This window comes from Tamandua tetradactyla, chromosome 8 (assembly GCF_023851605.1).
Source record: "Tamandua tetradactyla isolate mTamTet1 chromosome 8, mTamTet1.pri, whole genome shotgun sequence".
Taxonomy (NCBI): domain Eukaryota; kingdom Metazoa; phylum Chordata; class Mammalia; order Pilosa; family Myrmecophagidae; genus Tamandua; species Tamandua tetradactyla.
In genome coordinates this window covers 82,267,334-82,285,553 of record NC_135334.1, presented here as the reverse complement: position 1 = coordinate 82,285,553, position 18,220 = coordinate 82,267,334, and the positions used below count along the sequence as shown (strand labels likewise).

The window sequence follows — 18,220 nt, the reverse complement described above, 5'->3', positions numbered from 1 at the left end:
GAGCTGATGGAATACAGACTGTGCAACAGGACTAGATACAAAAACTCAAAAATGGACAGCACAGTAATACCTAATTGTAAAGTAATCATGTTAAAACACTGAATGAAGCTGCATCTGAGCTATAGGTGTTTTTTTTCTTATATATTTTTGTATTTTTTATTTTTATTTTTATTTTTTCTCTACATTATCATTGTATTTCTTTTTCTGTTTTCTTGCTATTTCTTTTTCTAAATCGATGCATATGTACTAAGAAATGATGATCATACATCTATATGATGATATTAAGAATTACTGATTGCATATGTAGAATGGAATGATTTCTAAATGTTGTGTTAGTTAATTTTTTTTAATTAATAAAAAAAAAAATTCATTGGTATGTAACGCTTTGGCCGACCACTCCCTTTCTCACGATTTGTCCTTCTCTTGATTGAGGTAGGGGTTGGGCTTTTTACCAAGTTCCCTCCCAGTTACAACCTTCTAAGATTTGATGATTAGTGCAGGCACGGTCCTTTCTAATTATTGCCCAAACTATTCTATGAAAACAAAAGAAAGAAAAGTTGACTAGTATTAAAACCTCAGAATCTATTATTTGAATGTTTCATCTGTGCCTAATGGTTCCTGAGTCCTGAGGCATCACTTTAAGAGCTTTTCCAGTGATCAGTGAGGAGGACAGTAAATGGAAAATCCACTAACAGGGAAAACTGACTAACCTACTGACTCTATCTCTTTATTTTCATGCTATTATATCAGACATTTACCACTACTCAAAAGTCACCATCTGAAAAATACAACTCAGTTATTCAGTGCATGATTTGATACCACTATTTGACATTGAATTATATTCCCTGGAGAGGTCTCCTGAGAGAATTTGCAATCGTTTTGTATAGACTTTACAATATTTTTCTGTGATAAAGGAACTTGAACCTAGCCCCTCATGTGTAAAAGCTAAATAGTACAAACTTGGAGCATGACTCCTTCATATTTCTTCAGGGAATAGGCATCTTTTCACATGAGAGACTGAATTCCACTATGACATCTCCCTATGGATGGTGAAGCAAAGGCTAAATAACTGTTATCAATAGCAAAAAAGGAAAAGGAAGGGAGGATGTAAGGGATTGAACAAAAGTAGGTTGCCTAGAGTTCAGAGGATTTGATTGGGTGGAATGGACAATTCATGCAATGGTGGGAAACAACTTAAAGCAGATAGATGGAAGCCTATTTGTAGAGAGCTTAGATGCCACTTCACTCAAGAACTGTTTATGTTAATGGATCAAAGATCTAAACATTAGGTCTAAGACCATAAAACAGTTAGAGGAAAATGTAGGGAGATATCTTATGAATCTTACAATTGGAGGCGGTTTTATGGACCTTAAACCTAAAGCAAGAGCACTGAAGAGAGAAATAAATAAATGGGAGCTCCTCAAAATTAAACAGTTTTGTGCATCAAAGAACTTCATCAAGAAAGTAGAAAGACAGCCTATACAATGGGAAACAATATTTGGAAACGACATATCAGATAAAGGTCTAGTATCCAGAATTTATAAAGAGATTGCTCAACTTAACAACAAAAAGACAGCCAATCCAATTACAAAACGGGAAAAAGACTTGAACAGACACCTCTCAGAAGAGGAAATACAAATGGCCAAAAGGCACATGAAGAGATGCTCAATGTCCCTGGCCATTAGAGAAATGCAAATCAAAACCACAATGAGATATCATCTCACACCCACCAGAATGGCCATTATCAACAAAACAGAAAATGACAAGTGCTGGAGAGGATGTGGAGAAAGAGGCACACTTATCCAGTGTTGGTGGGAATGTCAAATGGTGCAACCACTGTGGAAGGCAGTTTGGCGGTTCCTCAAAAAGCTGAATATAGAATTGCCATACGACCCAGCAATACCATTGCTAGGTATCTACTCAGAGGACTTAAGGGCAAAGACACAAACGGACATTTGCACACCAATGTTTATATTAGCATTATTTACAATTGCAAAGAGATGGAAACAGCCAAAATGTCCATCAACAGATGAGTGGTTAAACAAACTGTGGTATATACATACAGTGGAATATTATGCAGCTTTAAGACAGAATAAACTTATGAAGCATGTAATAACATGGATGGACCTAGAGAACATTATGCTGAGTGAGACTAGCCAAAAACTAAAAGACAAATACTGCATGGTCCCACTGATGTGAACCGATATTCGAGAATAAACTTGGAATATGTCATTGGTAACAGAGACCATCAGGAGATAGAAATAGGGTAAGATAATGGGTAATTGGAGCTGAAGGGATACAGACTGCAACAAGACTGTATACAAGAACTCAGAAATGGACAGCACAATACTACCTAATTGTAATGTAATTATGTTAAAACACTGAATGAAGCTGCATCTGAGGTATAGTTTTTTTTTTATTTTGTTTTTTATTTTTATTGTTTTCTCTCTATTATTGTTTTATTTCTTTCTGTTGTCTTTCTATTTCTTTTTCTAAATTGATGCAAATGTCCTAAGAGATGATGAATATGCATCTATGTGATGATGTTAAGAATTACTGATTGTATATGTAGAATGGAATGATTTCTAAATGTTGTGCTAGTTAATTTTTTTAATTAAAAAAAAAAAAAACTCAACAGTAAGAAAATCCAATTGGGCGAAAGACTTGAAAACACATTTCACCAAAGAGAATGTATAGGTGGCACATAAGTACGTGAAAAGGTGTTCAACATCGTTAGCCACTGAACAAATACAAATTAAAACTACAATTAGATATCATATACAACTACCAAAATAACTAAAATAAAAACTAGTGGCTGAGGTTGGGGAGAAATTGGATCGCTCCTACATTACTGGTTTCATCACTGCAATATCCTCTTCAATATTCCTGGGAATATCAGTTATAATTTTGTAAGTTAAAAAAGATTTTATTTTGAAATAAATCTTTTTAGTATATTAGATTTTTTTAAATTTATTTATTTATGATACATAACCACATACAAACACAAACATTCTTATACAATCATTCCGTTCTCGTTATATAATCAGTAACTCACACTAATCATCACATAGTTGTATGTTCATCCTCATGATCATTTCTTAGAACATCTGCATCAATTCAGAAAAAGCAATAAAAAGGAAACAGAAAAAAATTTGTACATACCATACCCCTTACCCCTCCCCTTCACTGATCACCAGTATTTCAACCTACTAAATTTATTTTAACATGTTCTGCCTATTATTTATTTATTTTTAATCCATATGTTTTACTTGTCCGTCAATAAGGTAGACAAAAGGAGCATCAGACACAAGGCTCTCACAACCACACAGTCACACTGCAACAGCCATATCGACATACAATTATCTTCAGAAAAACATGACCACTGGAGCACAGCTCCACATTTTCAGGCAATTCCCTCCAGCCTCTCCATTACCCCTTAACTAAACAGGTGATATCTATTTAATGCGTAAGCATAACCTCCAGGAAGACCTCTCAACTCTGTTTGGAATCTCTCAGCCATTGATTTTATTTTGTCTCAACCCTTGATGCTGAGTTCCAGCTCATTCTAGGATTTCTTTCCCACGTTGCCAGGAGGGTCCACACCTCTGGGAGTCATGTCCTACGTAGAAAGGGGAAGGGCAGTGAGTTTGCTTGCTGTAAGGGCTGAGAGAGAGAGGCCATGTCTGAGCCACAGAAGAGGTTCTCTTGGGGGTGACTCTTAGGCCTAATTTTAAGTAGGCTTAACCAATCTTCTGCAGGATTAAGTTTCATATGAACAAACCCCAAAATTGGAGGCTCAGTCTATTTAAAATATATTTTTTAATGTATTTTATTGTAAAATATATATACAAAAAAGCAATAGATTTCCAAGTGTTTTTTTTTCTTTTTTTTATTATGAAATATATACCAAAAAACAATAACTCCTATTTTGTACATTGACCGTTTTATTAGGAGCTATTTGCATAGGTTTTTTTTAGTTGGTTCCCCTGTTTTGAACCAATTTCTTCATAGGATCTGTGAATTTTGTGGCTTCCTCATAGTTTTAGTTAAGTTCTTGAGTAACCAGTAACATTGGCTGATATGAATTACCCAGGGAGTTGTGTGGGTCGCTATTTGATGTTTTCCCCTGCCTCTCAGCCCTTAAACCAAAGCAGATAACCATGGAAACCTAAGGCCAAGCGTTGTCCTTGCTGTAGTAAGGCGGCAGGGACTTCTCAGCTAGGAACTAAATAGCAAGCAGGCTTCCCCAGCCCTGCCCTTGACCAAGGAGGCTGGGGGGTAGCTAAGCCCAATTTACCTAACATACCACCTATAATAAGTTAAGCCTGGGAATGAATACTGCATTAGCAAGATTTTTAAAATTCTGCTACTTAATTAATGCTGGTAATGGTGTGATAAGATGGACAGTTTTTCACATCACCGGAGGATTGAAAATTTATACCACTTTCTGGTAAGTAATTTGGCAGAATATAAAAAAGGCTCTTAAAATGTTCATTCTCTTTGGTCTAGTACTCATATTTCTAGAAGTCTTAAAATAGAGAAATATACATGGATTTATATTCGGAGACCTTAATCACAATATTTCAATAAGGAAAAATTGGAAAGAAATCTAAAATATCTTACAGAAGAGAAATGGTATGCCAGTTGTGTTGTAGTTAAATGATGGAATATTTTGTAGCCAATTTAAAAATGCTTAATGACATGGAGAAATGCTCATGATACACTGTTGAATGAAAAAAATCAGAATATATTTTATAGACATATACTTTATTTAAAAAAAAAAAAGAAAATTTACGTACGGTAAAAAGGCCAGAAGTGAATACAACAAATTATCAGTGGTGGGCTTCTAGGTGATATGTTTTGTTGTAGTTTTTTATTTTTAAACTCTTCTGTATTTTTCAAAATTTCTATGAGTATTTATGACTTTTATCAAACAGTAAATGTGAAAATATCTCCCTGCACCCTATCAAAAAAGACCTTTACTTTAGAATTTGGAGGCAGAAAGTGGTTTATGTTAGGATTGAATTTGCCAATTATCGTAATGTGCAAATGGATTTTGAATTCTCCAGCTTTGCACATTGTGTTAGTGAGCACAGCTGCTGTTGCCAGCTCTGGCGTATGAGCTTCAGTGCAGCCCATCTGCTGCTCAGGCTCAGCTTGGCTGACACAGATTTATTTCATTTCTTTACTAAATTTGGCAACATTTTCTTCTTTTCTCATTATCATAGCTGGGATTCAGTACCAGTATTACTCATTTTGTTTACCAGTTTGTTATTTTCTTTTGTTCTATTTTGTGAAGGCAGAGAAGCCAACAATGGGAGTTCTGTCTTCTGAAAATGCAGTGCTTGTCCTTTGGGATCTTGAGCATGTCTTGCTGGAGTGCTTTGTGTTTTTGACACTTGCGAGCCATTTCAGTTGTTTTGATAAGTAGAAGACTTTGTGGTGTATTTTTCAAAGAACTTAGCATTCTTTCCCTCCGACTCCCTTCCATCCCAGGAAAATTTGAAAGTGGTTCCAAATAGAGATTGTAAACATTAGCCATGAGCTACACTTACTTTCTCCATCTGGTGTGTGGTGCTTTTTTTTTTTTTTAACTGAAGGCTCATTTTGTTCACTTAATCTTCATCAGTACTGCAGAAGTACGTGGTGTGAGACTTAAACTTTGCCCCAAGCACCCTTTACTTAAGAGATTTTCATCTGAATTGTTTTTCAAAGAGCACGGGGGTCGTCAGCCAGATTGCTAAGAGGTTGCTCAAGTGAAACTTTCAAAGTGTTAGAATCAACATAAAGATTTCTTGAATATAACATGGATGAACCTAGAGAACATTATGCTGAGTGAGTCTAGCCAAAAACTAAAGGACAAATACTGTATGGTCCCACTGATGTGAACCGACATTCGAGAATAAACTTGGAATATGTCATGGGTAACAGAGACCAGCAGGAGTTAGAAACAGGGTAAGATAATGGGTAATTGGAGCTGAAGGGATACAGACTGTGCAACAGGACTAGATACAAAAACTCAAAAATGGACAGCACAATAATACCTAATTGTAATGTAATTATGTTAAAACACTGAATGAAGCTGCATCTGCGTTATAAAAAAAAAAAAGATTTCTTGAATGATTTGTTAGGCTAGGATGGCTGCTGCATGAGACTCTCTTTGTACATAACGCTTTATTATTTGAAGAGATAATCCCTAGTACAACTTTGTGCTACTTTTCTCTCTAGGTTACCCTGAAGAAACTTATCCAGTTTATGACCTTTCAGATTGTATCAAGCGTAGGCAAGAAACGATCCTGGTGGATTACCCTGATCCAAAAGAGCCTTCTGCTGAAGAAATAGCTGAAAGAATAGGAGTGCTGGAAGAAGAATCAGACCATTTGGTTTGGGAAAGTTTGCACACTGATCCCAGAATCCAGGAAGACAATTCTGTTACTTCGCATGACCCACAGCCAGAAACATGTTCCTGCTGTTTCCATGAAGAGGAGGATCCTGCGATCTTGGCAGAGAATGCTGGATTCAGTGCAGATAGCTACAGTGAGCAAGAGGAACCCACCAAAGAGGAGTGGTCCCAAGACTTCAGAGATGAAGGGTTGGGCATCGGTGCTGATAAAACATACACAGGTGGCATGTTGAGGAAGCGGAATCCTCAGGGTTTAGAGTGAAAACACCCAGTTTGGTGAAATACCCATTGCTTTAGTCCCAAGGTGATCCTACTCTTCTCTCTGATTTCATCCTTGGCCCTTTGCCCTGTAATTCATTGTGTCTGTTCAAATATTGTAGTATCAGGCCACTACCATGGATATTATGTATCCTGTCTGATGCTAACACACCTGTCACTTTGTAAAATTTTGTAGAGGTTAGTATGAACACAAGACAGCCTTATTTTTTCTCTTCCTGCCTTTCCCCCATCAGAGAAGTTAATCCGAGTATTTATGCTTGGTCTATCACAATTGGAGATAGGCTTACTCAGGCAGAGGTCCGACTCTTCCTGCTAGGAGGCACAGATGGTTTATGTGTGAATGAACATCAGCTTACAGATGACTGAAGGGTAAAGGACTGAAGAATGCAGACTCCAAGATGCCTTATTCTCTGGGCCTTGAGCAGGTTAGTAGTCCCCTGGGAAGAACAGAGCATTTTGTTTGTGGAAATGATGGCCCAGGGCAGGATAAGATTATCTTCTCTGAACTAAAGCCTCTTCCTCATAGGAGGGGCCTTTCTAGGAGCACTGATGCTGCCTCAGACATTTTCTTTTCTCCAGAGTAGCAGAAAACTTCAGCTGACCTGAGGATGAGCTCAGATGTTTGCTCTGATATTGCCTGGTTCTCTAGCTTCCTTTGTCCCTGCTCTGCTTAACAGAACTGGCAAACCCAAAATCACCTTACTTCTGATTTTCAGTGGCTGGATGAAGCTTTAGATAGAGACTTTAGTCCTTGCTCTTCAGAGCCAACTTGTGAGGCTGCAGGATGGTCTGCCCAAGGGTGGTGATCCTGTTGTGAGTAGCTCATGAGGCCAGGAAGCCAACAACAGGGGCAGGAATCCCTGCACTTAGGGACAGTCCTTGCTTAGAGACTGTGTCTGAATGTTGTACCTTCTGGGAAATTTGTTCTCAGAACCATATAAATTGAAACAAATGTGAACTGAGCTTGCATACAAAATGCCAGCCCAACAGGGAAGCTGCAGAGTATATCTATTACAGAGGACAATATAACAGTGCATAGAAGAAGAGACCATTTGTTTATATTTGGATATCTGAGTCTTTTGAGAAAGCAGGGAAAATAGGAGATTAGGACAGGGTGGATTTTGACCAAGCTAAAGCCTAATCTCCTGGACTGCCATCTGTTAAATGTTTTCATGAGACGATGGCATCCATGAATTCTCGTTAGCAAGAAGGATGAGTGAATTCATGGTTACACACAAAACTTAAGAGTTTAAAGGTGGCATGTTCTCTGAGGACATTCCTAATCATGAAATGTGGAAGGTATGAAAATTAAGAAATTATGTATTGGTATTACTGGCTTTTAGAGTCCCATTGTGCCTGGCCTGAATAAGATGCCAGAAGAGTTTAAATCACACAAATAAGCATACTAGCCTCTGTCAGAAGATATGGGATCATAAAAGTTACTGTGTCAGCTACTACTTTGAAGTACAGGGAAAAGTCTTTAAAGATTTAGTCTATAGAAAGTATGTTGTATGGAACATTTGATTCACATCATGAAGAATGCAGTTTAAAGTGAGTACTGAAGACAAAATCTAGATGTAATACTAAAGGGGAAAAATAATGTAGGTGCTTTTTAATGTTTTGATAAATTATATTTCCCTTTATTCATCACAAGGAGATGATTATGAGGTAAGTCCTGGGTCCTTGGTTCAACAGTTAAACACTTTTTTCCCCTTAGAACGCTATTCCCTTATTAGAAATAAACACTTTTGTTTCCTTCTAGCTTACTCATTAATTTAACAGACATTGCTGAATGCTAAGCACTGGGAACAAAAGACACAATTCCTATCCTCAAATAAAATCATAGAATAACATGAAAATCTGCCAGGTAAAATGAACCATGAGTAGTAAGATCATAAGTTCTGCAGGCAGAGAAATGTGAGTCCTAATCCCTACCTGCTTATTCTAGTTTGTGCATTCTTGGGCAACTTCTTAACCTTTCTGAGCCTTGGCTTTATCATTTATAAAATAGGAGTAATAAAAGTCCAGTCTCACAGCATTGTTATGAGAATAAAATGAAATAATTAGTGCATGCGAGATAGCATTGGCCTGTCTCATACATGATAACCACTCAAAAAATGGTAGCTATTTTGTTTTTATTAGACAAGATCTCATGCTGTAAGAGCTATGGACCCAGAATTACAGGAACACAAAGGAGAGAGAAATTATCTTTGCCAAAGTACATCAAAGAAGACTTCACAGAGGAAGTGGGCCTTGACACATGCTAAGAATTTCTCCAGATGAACAAGGAAGGGAAGAGACATTGTTGACAGAAGAAATGGTGTTGGACAAGACAGTGGGATATGACAGTACAAGCATACCTCATTTTATTGTGGATTGCAAATACTGCATTTTCTACACATTGAAGGTTTGTGGCACCCTACATCAAGCAAGTTTCTTGGCACCATTTTTCCAACAGCATGGGTTCACTTCATTTCTCTGCCACATTTTAATTAAGGTATGTACTTTTTAATTTTAAAGACATTATGCTATTGCACACTTAATAGACTTACAGTAGAATGAGTATAAACATAACTTTATATGTACTGGGAAACCAAAAAATTTGTGTAACTCTGTTGTAGTGGTCTAGAACCAAACCCACAATATCTCCAAGGTATGCCTGTATGTGCTATGTTCAAGTATTCTGAGGAGGGTGGCACATAAGGTGTCACATAATGAAGGCTTTGAGTGTTAGTCTTTGGAAAAATTTTGGTTATAGAAATAGTCCCCACCCAAGGTACCCAGTTCTCAGGATGGCTCTTGCTGCTCTAGCTCTTGATTGGTTTATAGAGCAGGAATTTTGGTGTACCATTCAGTCATTTCAGATCGGACAATCTGTTTTTGGATTTTCTACAAGTTAATTATTTTATCCTTCTGAGGTAACAGTTGTATGTGACATAGAACCTAAAGGGACTAAACTTGGTACTGGTTTTTGTTGTCATGCCTGCTGTCTGTTTGCTCAAGGTCCTTATTTCTTAGAACCAGTCTGGACTTGAACTTGACTAGCCCTAGCACTAGATCTGCAGTGACCTTTGGGCACTGTGGCAGAGCATATATATCATACCTCTGACCTAAAAAAGTAACTGGATCATATGGGATCATAATTGGCAAATCAGATGGGTGATGTAGTCAGAGGATTCTCTTTATTGGTCAGAGAAAACATAAAAGAACATGAAGAAAGCATCTGTTATATATGTTAGCTTCATGACTACTGAATGAATAAGCTTTAGAAGCTGGGCCCAGGAAAGTGTTCTGAAGAGTAGAGGCATGTTTACCTCTAGAAGAGATGGTCTGTGAGAATCACACTCTGCATCTTCTATAGCTTGGGTGACCAAATAACTTGTCCAAACTGGAACACTTTGGAGAAAGGGAGGTTAATAATTAAGTCAGGACAAAAGGCATAAACCATGACTGCCTAGACATATGGCCATCTTGTCTTCAAATGAAGTGCAAGATGGCAGAGTATGGGATTTTACAAATCACTCCCTCCACTAGAAAAATAAGCTGAAAAAGAGATTGGAATTAACTAGGTGGTAACTCTGGAACCAGAATAGACATTTCGGGCAACTGTAGGAAGGTCACGAGGAGCAAGAGGTTGCTAAAAGTACTTCTTTGGTAAATGAAAGTGTGAACAGATGATCACCCGTCATTTCTCAGTACATTGCATGGCAGTGAGAACAGCCACAACAATGTGACCTTGTCTCTATGAGTGGCCAGCTGGCCATTGCAGACTTGGAGATACAGAAAGGCCCTCCCCCCAGGAAGTGAAAGGGACACAGGATAGTCCTGCTTCAACTGTTAGCCAGTGAAGTTATCTCTGTGGGTCCTACAGCCTTGATTCTTTTCAGGCAGGAACCATTATCTCCACACAGAAAGTGTGATGAGTGACTAAAACTCCACCACAATACCCATCCTCCAATCCCTGGGCCAGCAGCTTCAGTCTAGGAGAGATAGGGAGGCCCTCCCATTGGGAAACAGAGGGGGGGATGTGGGACAATTCTGATCCAACTGTGGGCCAGCAAAGTTGATCCTCCGGGTTCCTCAGCCTTGACCCCTTCCAGACAGGAGCCTAGGGCACCCATTCTTTACCTGCAAAGCCAAAAGCTTCTGGATGGTATCATATCCTGTTGCGGATTAGGAGAGTCAAGTAAGCTCTCCCACCTGGGAATAGAGGACGATATGCCATTATTGGTCGGCAAAATTGGATTACGGGGTCCATCCCACAGCCTTTCTGGACAGGTGCCCACAGCACCATGATGCCATTATTTCTACCTGACTGAGAAACAGAGAGAACAGAGGGCTAAAAAATAGCATACCTTTGTAGGGTTGTGAGGAATAGGTTGTCAAAGAATGCCCTCTGCAGTTTTGGAATGACACTTAACTGACCTTCTCCCCAGGGCCCTTTGAACTCTCTGCGCTATACCACGGAAGACCTTTGACATGAACTCAGTCAACAACAAAATCTTGTAAAAGGGAACCAACCCTCAAAATAATCTTATCAAGAAAATCAGATGCCCAGAACCCACAAAATATCATAAGAGATCTAAGAAACAAGAAGATATGACCAAGACTTCCGGAGAATATGGCGGCTTAGTAAGACGCGCGTGTCTTAGTTCCTCCTCCAGAACAGCTACTAGGGGAGTAGAAACGATACAGAACAGCTCCTGGAGCCACGACAGAGATCAAGAAGACAGCATACCCCATTCTGGAACGGCTGACTGGCTGGGAGAACCCACTCCGGTGAGATCGCCAAGGGGCGCGGGCTTCCCCGGGCCGGGGCGGCAAGCGGCCAGAGTCCCTCCCTTCCTCCTTCCTGGGCCAGCTGGGAGAATTGGACAGGCGGTCCCCTCAAGCCGCGGCGGCTGGCGCTTCCCCCACGCGCGGCCCCCCGAACCAACTGGGAGAATTGGATCGGAGATCCCCAGGCTGCGAAGAACAGTGACCGGGGTCCCTTCCAAACACGTGGCTTCCCAGTCCACCTGGGAACGGCGCACTCTCCTGGGCCGCGGCGCCTGGCATCCTCCCGCCACGCTTGGTGCCCTGGGCGGGCTAGGAGATACGGACGGGCGCTCTCCCGGGCTGCGGCGGCCGGCGACCCTCCCCGTGTTCGGATCCCCGGGCCGGTTGGCACTCTTCCAAGCTGCTTCAGCTGGCGAACCGCCCCCACGGCGAGAGTTTTCCAAAGTTAAAGGACCCACAGCACCTTTTACTGGTGGCACCCGCAAACGAGTGCCACGAGCGCCATCTACTGGGCAGGATAAGAAAAACAGAATCCAGAGATTTCACAGAAAAAAATTTCAACCTGTTGGGTCCAACACCCAGGGAAATCTGACTAAATGTCCAGACGCCAGCAGAAGATAACGAATCACGCTCAGAAAATTGAAAATATGGCCCAGTCAAAGGAACAAACCAATAGTTCAAATGAGATACAGGAGCTGAGAAAACTAATGCTGAATATACAAACAGAAATGGAAAACCTCTTCAAAAACAAAATCGATAAATTGAGGGAGGACATGAAGAAGACATGGGCTGAACAAAAAGAAGAAATAGAAAAACTGATAAAAACAAATCACAGAACTTATGGGAGTGAAGGATAAAGTAGAAAAGATGGAAAAAACAATGGATACCTACAATGATAGATTTAGAGAGACAGAAGATAGAATTAGTGATTTGGAGGATGGAACATCTGAATTCCAAAAAGAAACAAACTATAGGGAAAAGAATGGAAAAATTTGAACAGGGGATCAGGGAACTGAAGGACAATATGAAGCGCACAAATATACATGTTGTGGGTGTCCCAGAAGGAGAAGAGAAGGGAAAAGGAGGAGAAAAACTAATGGAAGAAATTTTCAGTGATAAATTTCCCAACTCTTATGAAAGACCTAAAATTACAGAGCCAAGAAGTGCAGCGCACCCCAAAGAGAATAGACCCAAAGAGGCGTTCTCCAAGACACTTACTGGTTAGAATGTCAGAGGTCAAAGAGAAAGAGAGGATCTTGAAAGCAGCAAGAGAAAAACAATCCATCACATACAAGGGAAACCCAATAAGATTATGTGTAGATTTCTCAGCAGAAACCATGGAAGCTAGAAGACAGTGGGATGATATATTTAAATTACTAAAAGAGAAAAACTGCCAACCAAGACTTCTATATCCAGCAAAATTGTCCTTCAAAAATGAGGGAGAAATTAAAACATTCTCAGACAAAAAGTCACTGAGAGAATTTGTGACCAAGAGACCAGCTCTGCAAGAAATACTAAAGGGAGCACTAGAGTCAGATATGAAAAGACAGAAGAGAGAGGTATGGAGAAGAGTGTAGAAAGAAGGAAAATCAGATATGATGTACATAATACAAAAGACAAAATGGTAGAGGAAAATATTATCCGAAGAGTAATAACACTAAATGTTAATGGACTGAATTCCCCAATCAAAAGACATAGACTGGCAGAATGGATTAAAAAACAGGATCCTTCTATATGCTGTCTACAGGAAACACATCTTTGACCCAAAGATAAACATAGGTTGAAAGTGAAAGATTGGGAAAAGATATTTCATGCAAATAACAACCAGAAAAGAGCAGGAGTAGCTATAGTAATATCCAGCAAACTAGACTTCAAATGTAAAACAGTTAAAACAGACAAAGAAGGACACTATCTACTAATAAAAGGAACAATTAAACAAGAAGACATAACAATCATAAATATTTATGCACCGAACCGTAATGCCCCTAAATACGTGAGGAATACACTGCAAACACTGAAAAGGGAAATAGACACATATACCATAATAGTTGGAGACTTCAATTCACCACTCTCATCAATGGACAGAACATCTAGACAGAGGATCAATAAAGAAATAGAGAATCTGAATATTACTATAAATGAGCTAGACTTAACAGACATTTATAGGACATTACATCCCACAACAGCAGGATACACCTTTTTCTCAAGTGCTCATGGATCATTCTCAAAGATAGACCACATGCTGGGTCACAAAGCAAGTCTTAACAAATTTAAAAAGATTGAAATCATACACACCACTTTCTCGGATCATAAAGGAATGAAGTTGGAAATCAATAATAGGCGGAGTGCCAGAAAATTCACAAATACATGGAGGCTCAACAACACACTCTTCAACAACAAGTGGGTCAAAGAAGAAATTGCAAGAGAAATTAGTAAATACCTAGAGGCGAATGAAAATGAAAACACAACATATCAAAACTTATGGAACGCAGCAAAGGCAGTGCTAAGAGGGAAATTTATTGCCCTAAATGCCTTTATCAGAAAATAAGAAAAGGCAAAAATGCAGGAATTAACTGTCCACTTGGAAGAACTGGAGAAAGAACAGCAAACAAATCCCAAAGCAAGCAAAAGGAAAGATATAACAAAGATTAGAGCAGAAATAAATGAAATTGAAAACATGAAAACAATAGAGAAAGTCAATAAGACCAGAAGTTGGTTCTATGAGAAAATCAATAAGATTGATGGGCCCTTAGCAAGATTGACAAAAAGAAGAAGAGAGAGGATGCAAATAAATAAGATCAGAAATGGAAGAGGAGACATAACTACTGACCTCACAGAAATAAAGGAGGTAATAACAGGATACTATGAACAACTTTATGCTAATAAATACAACAATGTAGATGAAAGGACGAGTTCCTGGAAAGACATGAACAACCAACTTTGACTCAAGAAGAAATAGATGACCTCAACAAACCAATCACAAGTAAAGAAATTGAATTAGTCATTCAAAAGCTTCCTAAAAAGAAAAGTCCAGGACCAGACGGCTTCACTTGTGAATTCTACCAAACATTCCAGAAAGAATTAGTACCAACTCTGCTCAAACTCTTCAAAAAAATCGAAGTGGAGAGAAAACTACCTAATTCATTCTATGAAGCCAACATCACCCTCATACCAAAACCAGGCAAAGATATTACAAAAAAAGAAAACTACAGACCAATCTCTCTAATGAATATAGATGCAAAAATCCTCAATAAAATTCTAGCAAATCGTATCCAACAACACATTAAAAGAATTATACATCATGACCAAGTAGGATTCATCCCAGGTATGCAAAGATGGTTCAGCATAAGAAAATCAATTAATGTAATACACCATATCAACAAATCAAAGCAGAAAAATCACATGATCATCTCAATTGATGCAGAGAAGGCATTTGACAAGATTCAACATCCTTTCCTGGTGAAAACACTTCAAAAGATAGGAATACAAGGGAACTTCCTTAAAATGATAGAGGGAATATATGAAAAACCCACAGCTAATATCATCCTTAATGGGGAAAAATTGAAAACTTTCCCCCTAAGATCAGGAACAAGACGAGGATGTCCATTATCACCACTGTTATTCAACATCGTGTTGGAGGTTCTAGCCAGAGCAATTAGACAAGAAAAAGAAATACAAGGCATCAAAATTGGAAAGGAAGAAGTGAAACTATCACTGTTTGCAGACAATATGATACTATACTTTGAAAACCCGGAAAAATCCACAACAAAACTACTAGAGCTAATAAATGAGTACAGCAAAGTAGCAGGTTACAAGATCAACATTCAAAAATCTGTAGCATTTCTATACACTAGTAATGAACAAGCTGAGGGGGAATCAAGAAAAGAATCCCATTTACAATTGCAACTAAAAGAATAAAATACCTAGGAATAAATTTAACTAAAGAGACAAAAAACCTATATAAAGAAAACTACAAAAAACTGTTAAAAGAAATCACAGAAGACCTAAATAGATGGAAGGGAATACCGTGTTCATGGATTGGAAGACTAAATATAGTTAAGATGTCAATCCTACCTAAATTGATTTACAGATTCAATGCAATACCAATCAAAATCCCAACAACTTATTTTTCAGAAATAGAAAAACCAATAAGCAAATTTATCTGGAAGGGCAGAGTGCCCCGAATTGCTAAAAACATCTTGAGGAAAAAAAACGAAGCTGGAGGTCTCACGCTGCCTCACTTTAAGGCATATTATGAAGCCACAGTGGTCAAAACAGCATGGAATTGGCATAAAGATAGATATATCAACCAATGTAATCGAATAGAGTGCGCAGATATAGACCCTCTCATCTATGGACATTTGATCTTTGATAAGGCAGTCAAGCCAACTCACCTGGGACAGAACAGTCTCTTCAATAAATGGTGCCTAGAGAACTGGATATCCATATGCAAAAGAATGAAAGAAGACCTGTATCTCACACCCTATACAAAAGTTAACTCAAAATGGATCAAAGATCTAAACATTAGGTCTAAGACCATAAAACAGTTAGAGGAAAATGTAGGGAGATATCGTATGAAACTTACAATTGGAGGCGGTTTTATGGACTTTAAACCTAAAGCAAGAGCACTGAAGAAGGAAATAAATAAATGGGAGCTCCTCAAAATTAAACACTTTTGTGCATCAAAGAACTTCATCAAGAAAGTAGAAAGACCGCCTACACAATGGGAGACAATACCTGGAAACGACATATCAGATAAAGGTCTAGTATCCAGAATTTATCAAGAGATTGTCCAACTCAACAACAAAAAGACAGCCAACCCAATTACAAAATGGGAAAAAGACTTGAACAGACACCTCTCAGAAGAGGAAATACAAATGGCCAAAAGGCACATGAAGAGATGCTCAATGTCCCTGGCCATTAGAGAAATGCAAATCAAAACCACAATGAGATATCATCTCACACCCACCAGAATGGCCATTATCAACAAAACAGAAAATGACAAGTGCTGGAGAGGATGTGGAGAAAGAGGCACACTTATCCAGTGTTGGTGGGAATGTCAAATGGTGCAACCACTGTGGAAGGCAGTTTGGCGGTTCCTCAAAAAGCTGAATATAGAATTGCCATACGACCCAGCAATACCGTTGCTAGGTATCTACTCAGAGGACTTAAGGGCAAAGACACAAATGCACATTTGCACACCAATGTTTATAGCAGCATTATTTACAATTGCAAAGAGATGGAAACAGCCAAAATGTCCATCAACAGACGAGTGGCTAAACAAACTGTGGTATATACATACGATGGAATATTATGCAGCTTTAAGACAGAATAAACTTATGAAGCATGTAATAACATGGATGGACCTAGAGAACATTATGCTGAGTGAGACTAGCCAAAAACTAAAGGACAAATACTGTATGGTCCCACTGATGTGAACGGACATTCGAGAATAAACTTGGAATATGTCATTGGTAACAGAGTCCAGCAGGAGTTAGAAACAGGGTAAGATAATGGGTAATTGGAGCTGAAGGGATACAGACTGTGCAACAGAACTAGATACAAAAACTCAAAAATGGACAGCACAATAATACCTAATTGTAAAGTAATCATGTTAAAACACTGAATGAAAAAAAAAAAAAAAAGAAGAAGATATGACCAAGCCAAATGATCAAATTAAAAAGCCAGAGGAGATACAAAATTTGGAGCTGATCAAAGTTATTCAAACAGATGGCTCAAGAGATAAATAATATCAAGGCAATACTAGAGAGCATAAAAAATATGAAAGGATATGTAGACATATAGATGAAAGTAAAAATATACTGGAAATAACAGCAGATTCAAAGAAGCAGAAGAAAGGATCAATGTGCTAAAAGAGCAACCTAATTTGAACAGACAAAAGAACAAATGGAGAAATTTGAGCAGGGTTTCCGGGAAATGATTGACAACATGAAGTGCACAAATCTACATGTCCAAGAAACATGTATTCCAAACAGAATCAATCCAAATAGTCCATTCCAAGACACATACTAATCAGACTGCCACATGCCAAAGAGGTGAGAATCCTGAAAACACATACAAGGGAACCCATATAAAGCTAAGTGCTGACTTCTCATCAGACACAATGAGATACTGAAAGAAAAATCGTTAGCCTAGAATTCTCTATAGAGCAAAGCTGTCCTCTGAATATGAGGGAGAGTTTAAAATATTCACAGATAAACAGAAGCTGAGAGAGTTTATTAGTAGACACCTGCCCTAAATAAATACTAAATTCTTCCAGCTGAAAAGAAAAGACCAGAGGCATGGAAGAGAGTATATAAGTGAAGATCATCAGTAAGATCTGACAAAAGCCAAAGGATAAAATTATCGAAGTAAGGCTGGCTTTTACAGGAATAACATTGAGTGTTGCTTGATTAAAATCCCCAGTCAAAAGACAAAGATTGGCAGAATGGATTAAAAAAAAAAAATATATATATATATATATATACCTAAATATTCTAAATGAACTAGATTTAACAGAAATATATTTAGAACATTACACTCCACAGCAGCAGGATATACATTCTTCTCAAGTGCTCATGGAACATTCTCTAGGATAGACCATATGCTGGGACACAAAATAGGTATTCTGAATTTTAAAGGATTGAAATTATAAAACGCACTCTCTCTGATCAGAACAGAATGAAGCTGGAAATTAATAACAATCAAAGAACCACAAATTTCACCGATATATGGAAGTTAAACAACACATTCTTAATC

General features: G+C 38.4%; 1 protein-coding gene across 8 annotated transcripts in view; it reads left to right on the top strand.

The window, feature by feature from the left end:
* Positions 1 to 12,558, top strand: part of RIC3 (RIC3 acetylcholine receptor chaperone) — a 94,384-nt gene extending 81,826 nt beyond the window's left edge. For 7 of the 8 annotated variants that reach the window (XM_077113885.1, XM_077113884.1, XM_077113883.1 and 4 more), the window contains one exon: positions 6,229 to 12,558. In XM_077113885.1, the coding sequence (XP_076970000.1) occupies positions 6,229 to 6,665 (437 nt within the window). In that variant the 3' untranslated portion in view covers positions 6,666 to 12,558. The remainder of the gene's footprint in view (positions 1 to 6,228) is intronic. The other variant, XR_013156801.1, reaches the window with a different exon arrangement.
* The last annotated feature ends 5,662 nt before the right edge of the window (positions 12,559 to 18,220 follow it).